The sequence below is a fragment of the Coregonus lavaretus genome, assembly GCF_964263955.1.
Source record: "Coregonus lavaretus genome assembly, contig: HAP1_SCAFFOLD_1244, whole genome shotgun sequence".
NCBI classification, from domain to species: Eukaryota; Metazoa; Chordata; class Actinopteri; order Salmoniformes; family Salmonidae; genus Coregonus; species Coregonus lavaretus.
Genome location: NW_028157152.1, coordinates 25,581 through 37,823, shown reverse-complemented (window position 1 = coordinate 37,823; position 12,243 = coordinate 25,581). Strand labels below are relative to the sequence as shown.

General features: G+C 42.2%; 1 protein-coding gene across 1 annotated transcript in view; it reads left to right on the top strand.

Moving 5' to 3' along the window:
• Window positions 1-7,806, top strand: part of LOC311125754 (BMP-2-inducible protein kinase-like) — a 66,231-nt gene extending 58,425 nt beyond the window's left edge. Inside the window, exon 16 of the mRNA XM_084199781.1 lies at window positions 4,693-7,806. Within this exon, the coding sequence (XP_084055907.1) occupies window positions 4,693-6,256 (1,564 nt within the window). The 3' untranslated portion in view covers window positions 6,257-7,806. The remainder of the gene's footprint in view (window positions 1-4,692) is intronic.
• The last annotated feature ends 4,437 nt before the right edge of the window (window positions 7,807-12,243 follow it).

Sequence of the window (12,243 nt, the reverse complement as noted above, 5' to 3'; positions counted from 1 at the left end):
TGCCAAACACCAATACTTAAACCCCCAACTCCACTGTTCTGGAGACCCTAAACCAGGGGTGCCAAACACCAATACTTAAACCCCCAACTCCACTGTTCTGGAGACCCTAAACCAGGGGTGCCAAACACCAATACTTAAACCCCCAACTCCACTGTTCTGGAGACCCTAAACCAGGGGTGCCAAACACCAATACTTAAACCCCCAACTCCACTGTTCTGGAGACCCTAAACCAGGGGTGCCAAACACCAATACTTAAACCCCCAACTCCACTGTTCTGGAGACCCTAAACCAGGGGTGCCAAACACCAATACTTAAACCCCCAACTCCACTGTTCTGGAGACCCTAAACCAGGGGTGCCAAACACCAATACTTAAACCCCCAACTCCACTGTTCTGGAGACCCTAAACCAGGGGTGCCAAACACCAATACTTAAACCCCCAACTCCACTGTTCTGGAGACCCTAAACCAGGGGTGCCAAACACCAATACTTAAACCCCCAACTCCACTGTTCTGGAGACCCTAAACCAGGGGTGCCAAACACCAATACTTAAACCCCCAACTCCACTGTTCTGGAGACCCTAAACCAGGGGTGCCAAACACCAATACTTAAACCCCCAACTCCACTGTTCTGGAGACCCTAAACCAGGGGTGCCAAACACCAATACTTAAACCCCCAACTCCACTGTTCTGGAGACCCTAAACCAGGGGTGCCAAACACCAATACTTAAACCCCCAACTCCACTGTTCTGGAGACCCTAAACCAGGGGTGCCAAACACCAATACTTAAACCCCCAACTCCACTGTTCTGGAGACCCTAAACCAGGGGTGCCAAACACCAATACTTAAACCCCCAACTCCACTGTTCTGGAGACCCTAAACCAGGGGTGCCAAACACCAATACTTAAACCCCCAACTCCACTGTTCTGGAGACCCTAAACCAGGGGTGCCAAACACCAATACTTAAACCCCCAACTCCACTGTTCTGGAGACCCTAAACCCAAGAGGTTGTGAAATCTGAGGAGCAGCACCCAACGATAAAGGATTATTCATTATGATCTGAAAGGCCTCTGCTGTTAGACGCTTTGTGAATACAGGCCCTTGGTGCGGAACTGCAGTCTTTTGGTGCAACAATATAGAGGATCTCAATGGTCATTATTAGCAAGTTAGACTTCGGAGAACAGAACAGTTAGTGTGTCTTGCTAATGAAGAGGATGGGGAAGTAGTGGATAATAATATGCCATTTATCGTTTAGTCACAAACCAGCAGTGAAAACGTCTAAATGTGTGACCGTTTAGCCATTTGCTGACATTTTGTAAATCTATTTATCTTATTAAACTCATTTTGAAACTAGCATATTGATATATTTTTCAGTGGCCTTAAGTCTCAAAAAGCCCTGTTAAGGTCCTCTGTAGCTCAGCTGGTAGAGCACGGCGCTTGTAACGCCAGGGTAGTGGGTTCGATCCCCGGGACCACCCATACACAAAAAAAAATATATGCACGCATGACTGTAAGTCGCTTTGGATAAAAGCATCTGCTAAATGGCATATTATTATTATATTATTAAGGAGATTTGCCTCAAATGTTTTATTGTTTGGGTTGGACTTTACTACAGACTAGACTACCGTCCACCCCTCAAAATGTAATATTACAAGAATAGTGTAACTAAAATAACTCTTAATAATGATCGTTAGAATGTTGCAAGATGTTTCTCCTATTATAATGATAAGAGTATTTGATGTGAATGTATCTCGTAACTGGTACGGTATTTCTCTTATTAGCTACTTGGACAGCTACGTTTGGTGGCAGCGGTCAGATCCCTACCTATGTTGACATATTTACATTTTAGTCATTTAGCAGACGCTCTTATCCATGAGCGACTTACAGTTAGTGAGTGCATACATTATTTTATTTTTCATACTGGCCCCCCCGTGGGAATTGAACCCACAACCCTGGCGTTGCAAACGCCATGCTCTATCAACTGAGCTACATCCCTGCCGGCCATTCCCTCCCCTACCCTGGACGACGCTGGGCCAATTGTGCCCCATGGGTCTCCCGGTCGCGGCCGGCTACGACAGATCCTGGATTCGAACCAGGATCTCTAGTGGCACAGCCTTAGACCACTGCGCCACTCGGGAGGCACTTCCTGCTCTGTAAATGTGAATTGGTTATGAGCCATTCTAACAAATAATCTAGATTAGTTATTTAAGATACACTATACAGTGAGGGAAAAAAGTATTTGATCCCCTGCTGATTTTGTACGTTTGCCCACTGACAAAGAAATGATCAGTCTATAATTTTAATGGTAGGTTTATTTGAACCTATAACCTATATACTTATTATGGACACAGTATGCTTTACATTAGTTATCTAGTTGTTATTAGTCCCATCCTTCAGCTCCATTCAACACCTCCCATCTATCTCTTAACACCATCCATATTGGATTTCTATTTGCCATATATTTTTCAACTGTACTGTGATGTTTTACAAAAGTTCTGAACCCTTCTATTCTCATTGTTTCTACAGATTGTAAATTGAAAATAAACATTTTTGCTAAAAGTATTATTATATTATTGATCGATTGACTATGACTTTTCAGATCACCCAGTAATACTATCTGCAGGGTTAGCTCCAGGTAAATATTGCAATCCTTTAGCCATTCCTGGACCTGTGTCCAAAAACAAGCTACAAATGGACAGTACCAAAACAAATGTTCTAATGATTCTGTCTCTTCGCAGCAAAATCTGCATAGCTGGGAAGATTGTATCCCCCATATAAATAACATTCTATTGGTAGCAAGAATTTTGTATAATAATTTAAATTGAAAAATTCGAAGTTTTGAATCCGGCGTCGTTTTGCGTATCAGTTCATAAACACTATGTCATGGAATCGGTACGTAAAAAATCTCTTCCCAACTATTTTGCAATCTATATGGGACGGCTGTCAATCCTTTGGTCCTTAAATGAAATTGGTATACTTTTTTATTTATCACAATTTTCTTTAACCAATTATGCAGGGCCGACAGACAAGTTCCTTACTTTTTCCCCCTTCCACTTTCCTCTTCCATTTTTGCGGTAATGCTGCAATTATTTGGTTGTAATTTTGGGTAGAGCAGACATTTCCATATGTTTTTGTTAGCTGCATGTGCGACATAACTCCACTAGTCCTACCTATGATATCATTTACGAAGATTATACCTTTTTTAAGCATTTTTTCAATGTTAAATTTTTAAATTAGTATATTTTTGTTTAACCACTATTTGTTGCGTTATTTGTTCTGTAGTTTCTGGAGGATTAAATTGAAATTGCAACCAACTTTCTATGGCTTGTTTTAGAAAAAGTGATATTTGGGAGATTTCCTTTTCAAATAACTGAAAGTGAGAGGTTGTAATCTGAATAAAGGGAAAAAGGCCTTTCTTGAACATTGGGTGAGACAATCTTACTAATTTGCTATAGAACCAGTTTGGATTTAAGTATAACTTTTGTATGACTGAAGCTTTTAGTGATAGGTCTAACGCTTTAATATTTAATAATTTCTGTCCTCCAAATTCATATTCATTATGTAAATAGGCCCGTTTAATTTAAAAAACTGTTCGCTAGGCGTAGGCAAGACCATAAGCAAATAGGTAAACTGGGATGATACTAAAGAGTTTATCAGGGTGATTTTTCCACAAATTGACAGGGATTTACCTTTCCATGGTAGCAAGATCTTATCTATTTTTGTTAACTTTCTATTAAAATGTATTGGAGTAAGATAATTTATTTCCTTTGGGATATGTATTCTGAGTATATCCACATCACCATCAGACCATTTTATTGGTAAACTACATGGTAATGTAAAAATTGTATTTTTTTAGTGATCAATACGTAATATAGTACATTTATCATAATTTGGTTGTAATCCAGAGAGGTTAGGAAAGGTATCTAGATCCTCTATGAGGCTGTGGAGGGATTCTAGTTGTGGATTTAAAATAAAACATGAATCATCAGTGTACAATGACACCTTTGTTTTTAAGCCCTGGATTTCTAATCCCTTGATATTATTGTTGGATCTGATTTTTAATAGCTAACATTTTGATGGCCATAATAAATAGATATGCCGATAGTGGAGAACCTTGTTTCACTCCTTGTGACAGTTTAAAACTTTCGTAGAAATATACATTATTTACTATTTTACACCTTGGGTTACAATACATGATGTTAACCCATTTTATAAGAGATTCTCCAAAATTGAAATGCTCCAGGCGTTAATATATAAACCCCAGTCGTACTTTATCAAATGCCTTTTCGAAGTCTGCTATGAATAGCAGGCCTGGTTTCCCAGATGTTTCATAATGTTCTATTGTTTCCAGAACTTCCCTTATATTATCTCCAATGCATCGTCCATGTAAAAAAAAAAAAATGTCTGATTAGAATGAATAATGTCCAACAATACCTTTTGAATTCTATGCGCTATACATTTTGCTAGAATTTTTGCATCACAACACTGAAGTGTAAGGGGCCTCCAATTTGGACTATTTCGTGTATGTCCATTACATGAAATCCAAATAAAAATCAATTTAATTTACAGGTTGTAATGCAACAAAATAGGAAAAACGCCAAGGGGGGATGAATACTTTTGCAAGTCGTCTTTGTACCAGTAATTATATAATTTAATTTAGTAACAACATTCTCTTGTCAAACCAACAGGTTCTAGTGTGAGGATGACAGATCAGCCTATTGAAGAGCTCAGTATCCCAGTCGCTGCCCTCGTACCTGTGGGCCAGCCAGCCCTTGAGGAAGAGCTGCAACCTCCGGTGGCAAAGGAGCACAAACCAAGTAGGAGGAGAAACTCTCCTGCCGGCGGTTCACAAACGACTCGCAAACCAGGGGGAGATGAATCAGACAGCGACTTTGAGTCAGATCCTCCTTCCCCTAAGAGCAGCGAGGAGGAAGATGAGCCGGAGAAGGACGAAGGTCTGAACAACGAGCACAGAGAGTTCTTCAACGAACTGGAAGATGTGGAGGAAACAGAGATGCTGGGACATAGGCCTCTGCTGATGGACTCAGAGGCTGAGGAAGAGTACGACAAACACAGCTCTGACTCGGACTATGAACCCAGGAAGTTTAAGGGAGGACGTACTAGGAGGCTAAAAGGAGGAGTGGCGGCAGATGCGGCTACTGCCACCCATGAGGGAAGTCCGAGAGTGGAGTCAGAAGACACTCTAATCACGATAACGCCTCCCGAGTCGCCAGGTGTGGTGGCTGTTAGACTGCCCCCTAATGTCGGTGGCATTGTGGACGTGTTTGGTACGGATGTGTTTGGTGCTGTGCCCTTCTTTCCTCCAGCGGCAGCCCCGGCAGAAAGCGCAGACATCTTCTCCGCGGCTCCCTTCAGGCAGGCGAGCCAGGAGGCCATAGTCAACCAGCCCGACCAGGCCATGGAAGAGTTAGACGTCTTTACTAAGGCTCCGTTCAGCCGGAACCTCTCCAAATCTGGCAAGACCGGAAGCAGCGACTTCTTCTCTATGGGTCGGACTCTGCCGGTGTCCCCTGAAATCATCGACCCGTTCGGCTTCTCCCCCTTCCAGCCCGGCCCCACGCCACCATCCACCTCCAGGAGCGCCGAGGACATCTTCCGTCCGGCCTTCGAGGATTCTCCCAGCCCCGAGCAGCAGAGGCTGAAGCAGCGCAGCCTCCAGAAGCTGTCTTCACGGCAGAGGAAGCTCTCTGCCGGCACCGGCGGTGGCAGCAATGGCAAGCGCCACCACAGCACGCCCACCGGCGGCCGCAGGAGCAACAAGCCCAGCTTCCGTACGCCGGAGCGTGTCCGCCGTCACAAGAAGGTTGGCAGGAGGGACTCTCAGAGCTCCAACGAGTTCCTCAGCACCTCAGACTCCAAGGAGAACATCAGCGTCGGCAGTGTAACGATGGCCGACACCGGCAAAGACAAAGGGACTTCCCTGCCTAGCCTTCCCAGTGAGGTCGACCCAATCTTGGACCCCTTCGGAGCCAATCCCTTTGGTCCTCAGGATGGCAGCCGACTTAACCAGGGCCAGTACCAAGGTCTTCTGGGGGATGGCAAAGCAGACATGGGTTCGGCCAATGGCAGGCCTCGGACTAGCTCCCTCCACGATGCGCTTGGGGACGGGAACATCATGGATGACTTTGGGGCGGTACCCTTCACAGAACTGGTGGTCCACCCTGGGCCTCAACAGCAGCCGTCACAGCCAGTGGAGCTGGACCCCTTCGGGGCTGCGCCTTTCCTTTCCAAACAGTGAATGTCTTCCTAGTCTTCCCGACACACACACTGCTGTGTTACACCAAGCCTATGGAGTCCCGGGGAGAAATTCCCTTCCAAGGGATGGCAACAAGCTTGGTGGTGTGGTAGTTGATTATCTTTTCAGCCAAATTTAACCGCGACCGGCAACTGCGCTAATGAGTGTTTCCAATGCTTTTCCCCCCCTAATGGATATTTTAATACATTAATAACTGGACTTTGGGATTAACAAAACCAACGTAAACCTGTGGATTATGGGCGATTTTATTTCAGTTCTGTATGCATTTCCTGTACCTGTTTGCTGACAAGCCTTTTATGCTGCATCACACTGAGACATGGAGATCGATCCGGTTTCACTCAAGATCGTACTGTGTAAAACAACAAGCTCGCTCAGTGATCGACTGCTTGAGTTGCTGCAAAAACAACACCTTTTGTATAGATTGTGGCCTCCTTCATGATCTACCAATAAGATTGATTAATTTAGCACCATAAAGCCTTATGGGCATGGCTCCGCCTTGCTGCACAGTTACCTTGGAAACCATTGTCTAAGCAAATGGCTAACGTTGCCTTTTGTGTCAACTGAGTAATTCCTTTAAGAGTAGGCCTTTATCATTTCACCCTACTTAGACCCTTTTCATTTCTATGCATATTTTTACATTTAGTCTATTTACAGTAGATACAGCTAATTTGTTTTGGATTTTTATTGCACTTTTATTATTTAGGAAATGTTTCATTTTAGGTTTGTTTCCAGACTTAACCTGTCAGTAAGTACTGTTCGATGTGATCTTTTACCTCAACCCAATTTTTTTTAAATCGTTATATAATTTTTGAATAAGGGGAAAAACACAACCCATTTTCCCACACGCCGATACTGAATCTAATCTAGATCAGACTACTTCCACCTCTTGAGACAGTCTCCTATCTTTCATCTGTCGGGAACATAAGCCATGCCAAAGCAGGTCTGGTGTCCAAAATGTTTTACATTTATGCACTTTCAGCATCAACTCTTCCATTGTCTAGTAATAATGGCAATTATGAATCTGAGGTTACAGAAAGGACAAATATGTTGCTGTCTGATAACCTCGTAAGTCAATAATTTTTTTTTTTTTTTTTTTTACATGTATTGAAACTCTCAATGTACTCTCAACATTTCATGACTCGGACCAAGAAGCTATTCAAAATAGCTTCTGAAGTTTTCATAATTGTATGTTCATTAATGGGAATTTTTTTGAATTTTTTGAATTTCCTGAAAAGTTTGTTTAGGAGATGAGGTTCTCAGACAGTGACGATATGTACCTACCTTTGGCACATTAACTTTGACTTAAAAAGCTGGTAGCTGCCTTTTCACCTATCCTATGGAACCATGTGATTTAATATTTTAACATGTTTCATTTTTATTTAAGGTTCATCTTGTTTTGTATTTATCATGCTATACTGCTGTCTAATAATGCAATATTTTTGGGAGGATTAAATGTGTATTGTCCTTGGAAAGTAATGTAATGCAAATTTCTAGCAATATTGATTTTATTCATAACCCAAGTTTGAGTAATAAAGTATAAAACATACAAAAAAAAGAAAAGGGATGGCTGCCGTTTTACGGGCTCCTAACCAATTGTGCTATTTTGTGTGTTTTTTCGCGTTGTTTGTAACTTATTTTGTACATAATGTTGCTGCTACCGTCTTATGACTGAAAAGAGCATCTGGAAGAGCTCGTACAATCATTGGATAACAAAATAGACGAGCTACAATCACAAATATCCTACCAACGGGACATTAAAAACTGTAATATCTTGTGTTTCACCGAGTCGTGGCTGAACGACGACATGGATAACAAACAGCTGGCAGGTTATACACTGCATTGGCAGGATAGAACAGCCGCCTCCGGTAAGACAAGGGGTGGCGGTCTGTGTATATTTGTAAACAACAGCTGGTGCACGATATCTATTATTAAGGAAGTCTCAAGGTTTTGCTCGCCTGAGGTAGAGTATCATGATAAGCTGTAGACCACACTATTTACCAAGAGAGTTTTCATCTATATGTTTCGTAGCTGTCTATTTACCACCACAAGCCGATGCTGGCACTAACACCGCACTCAACGAGCTGTATAAGGACATAAGCAAACAAGAAAATGCTTGTCCAGAAGCACCGCTCCTAGTGGCCGGGGACTTTAATGCAGGCAAACTTGAATCCGTTTTACCTAATTTCTACTAGCATGTCACTGGGAAAAAACTAGACCACCTTTACTTCACACACAGAGACACGTACAAAGCTCTCCCTCGCCCATCATTTGGAAAATCTGACCATAATTCTATCGACCTAATTCCTGCTTACAATCGAAAACTAATGCAGGACGCACCAATGACTCGCTCAATACAGAAGTTGTCAGATGACGCGGATGCTACGCTAGAGGACTGTTTTGCTAGCACAGACTGGAATATGTTCCCGGGATTCATCCAACGGCATTGAGGAGTATAACCACTTCAGTCACCGGCTTCATCAATAAGTGCGTCAACGACGTCCCCCCCCCACAGTGACCGTACATACAGTGGGGAGAACAAGTATTTGATACACTGCCGATTTTGCAGGTTTTCCTACTTACAAAGCATGTAGAGGTCTGTAATTTTTATCATAGGTACACTTCAACTGTGAGAGACGGAATGTGAAACAAAAATCCAGAAAATCACATTTGTATGATTTTTAAGTAATTAATTTGCATTTTATTGCCCCTCAGGAGATTTGGCATGGGTCCCCAGATCCTCAAAAAGTTATACAGCTGCACCATCGAGAACATCTTGACCGGTTGCAACACCGCCTGGTATGGCAACTGCTCGGCGTCCGACCTTAAGGCGCTACAGAGTGTAGTGCGTACAGCCCAGTACGTCACAGGGGCCAAGCTTCCTGCCATCCAGGACCTCTATACCAGGCGGTGTCAGTGGAATGCCCTCAGTTATAGACTGTTCTCTCTGCTACCGCACGGCAAGCTGTACCGGAGTGCCAAGTCTAGGTCCAAAAGGCTCCTTAACAGCTTCTACCCCCAAGCCATAAGACTGCTGAACAATTAATTAAATGGCCACCTTTGTTTTTACACTGCTGCTTCTCGCTGTTTATTATCTATGCATAGTCACTTTACCCCTACCTACATGTACAAATTACCTCGACTAACCTGTACCCCCGCACATTGACTCGGTACCGGTACCCCCTGTATATAGCCTCATTGTTATTTTGTTACTTTTAAAAATTTTATATATTTTTTTATATATATACTCTACCAGTCAAAAGTTTAGACACGCCTACTCATTCAAGGGTTTTTCTTTATTTGTACTATTTTTTACATTGTAGAATAATAGTGAAGACATCAAAACTATGAAATAACACATATGGAATCATGTAGTAACCAAAAAAGTGTTAAACCAATCAAAATATATTTTATATTTGAGATGCTTCAAATAGCCACCTTTTGCATTGATGACAGCTTTGCACACTCTTGGCATTCTCTCAACCAGCTTCATGAGGTAGTCACCTGGAATGCATTTTAATTAACAGGTGTGCCTTCTTAAAAGTTAATTTGTGGAATGTATTTCCTTCTTAATGCATTTGAGCCAATTAGTTGTGTTGTGGCAAGGTAGGGGTGGTATACAGAAGATAGCCCTATTTGGTAAAAGACCAAGTCCATATTATGGCAAGAACAGCTCAAATAAGCAAAGACAAACGACAGTCCATCATTACTTTAAGACATGAAGATCAGTCGATCCGGTAAATTTCAAGAGCTTTGAATGTTTCTTCAGGTGCAGTCGCAAAAACCATCAAGCGCTATGATGAAACTGGCTCTCATGAGGACCGCCACAGGAATGGAAGACCCAGAGTTACCTCTGCTGCAGAGGATAAGTTCATTAGAGTTACCAGCCTCAGAAATTGCAGCCCAAATAAATGCTTCACGGAGTTCAAGCCACAAACACAACTCAACATCAACTGTTCAGAGGGGACTGTGTGAATCAGGCCTTCATGGTCAAATTGCTGCAAAGAAACCACTACTAAAGGACACCAATAAGAAGAAGACCTGCTTGGGCCAAGAAAAACGAGCAATGGACATTAGACCGGTGGAAATGTGTCCTTTGGTCTGGAGTACAAATTGGAGATGTTTGGTTCCAACCGCTGTGGCTTCGTGAGACGCGGTGTGGGTGAACGGATGATCTCTGCATGTGTAGTTCCCACCGTAAAGCATGGAGGAGGAGATTATATGGTGTGGGGGTGCTTTGCTGGTGACACTGTCTGTGATTGATTTAGAATTCAAGGCACACTTAACCAGCATGGCTACCACAGCATGCTGCAGCGATACGCCATCCCATCTGGTTTGGGCTTAGTGGGACTATCATTTGTTTTTCAACAGGACAATGACCCAACACACCTCCAGGCTGTGTAAGGGCTATTTGATTTGTTTTTTTGGTTACTACATTATTCCATATGTGTTTTTTCATAGTTTTGATGTCTTCACTATTATTTTACAATGTAAAAAATAGTAAAAATAAAGAAAAACCCTTGAATGAGTAGGTGTGTCCTTTATGAATACAGGCCCAGATCCGATGTGCTAACAAACCCTTGTGTGTAAATCCGCTCCAGAAAGGAGCGTCTACTGTACTGTAGTATTTATAATTATTGAACATCACAGAAATTAAATAATCGCAAAATCAGAATCATTAGCTTGTCATTCTGCAACTTTTCAAGATGAAATATTGCACATTTGCAAGACTCAACATAGTTTTACATTGTCATTGCACATAACCCTAGTAGGTTTAAGAAGTACAAAGAAATCCCAGTATTCAATCAAAGATGTGTTGTCGACTACTATGTACTACTACTACTACTATATAGTTCATTTTCTGCGAACATTGGGAAATTACATTTAGAAGATGCATTGTGGAGTGTGCAAAGCTGTCATCAAGGCAAGGGTGGCTAATTTGAAGAATCTCAAATAAAAAAAATATTTTGATTTGTTGAACACTTTTTTGGTTACTACATGATTCCATATGTGTTATTTCATAGTTTTGATGTCTTCACTATTATTCTGTAATGTAGAAAATAGTAAAAATAAAGAAAAACCCTTGAATGAGTAGGTGTGTCCAAACCATTGACTGGTACGATATACAGTCGTGGTCAAAAGTTTTGCGAATGACACAAATACTAATTTTCACAATGTCTGCTGCCTAAGTTTTGATGATGGTAATTTGCATATACTCCAGAATGTCATGGAGAGTGATCAGATAAATTGCAATTAATTGCAAAGTCCCTCTTTGCCATGAAAATGAACGTAATCCCCCCCAAAAAACATTTCCACTGCATTTTAGCCCTGCCACAAAAGGACCAGCTGCCATCATGTCAGTGATTCTCTCGTTAACACAGGTGAGAGTGTTGACGAGGACAAGGCTGGAGATCACTCTGTCATGCTGATTGAGTTAGAATAACAGACTAGAAGCATTAAAAGGAGGGTGGTGCTTGAAATCATTGTTCTTCCTCTGTTAACCATGGTTACCTGCAAGGAAACTCATGCCGTCATCATTGCTTTGCACAAAAAGGGCTTCACAGGCAAGGATATTTCTGCTAGTAAGATTGCACCTAACTCAACCATTTATCGGATCATCAAGAACTTCAAGGAGAGAGGTTCAATTGTTGTGAAGAAGGCTTCAGGGCGGCCAAAAAAGTCCAGCAAGCGCCAGGACCGTCATTTAAAGTTGAGTTTAGCTGCGGGATCGGGGCACCACCAGTGCAGAGCTTGCTCAGGAATGGCAGCAGGTAGGTGTGAGTGCATCTGCACCCACCGTGAGGCGAAGACTTTTGGAGGATGGCTTGGTGTCAAGAAGGGCAGCAAAGCCTCTTCTCTCCAGGAAAAACATCAGGGACAGACAGATATTCTGCGAAAGGTATAGGAATTGGACTGCTGAGGACTGGGGTAAAGTCATTTTCTCTGATCAATCCCCTTTCCGATTGTTTGTG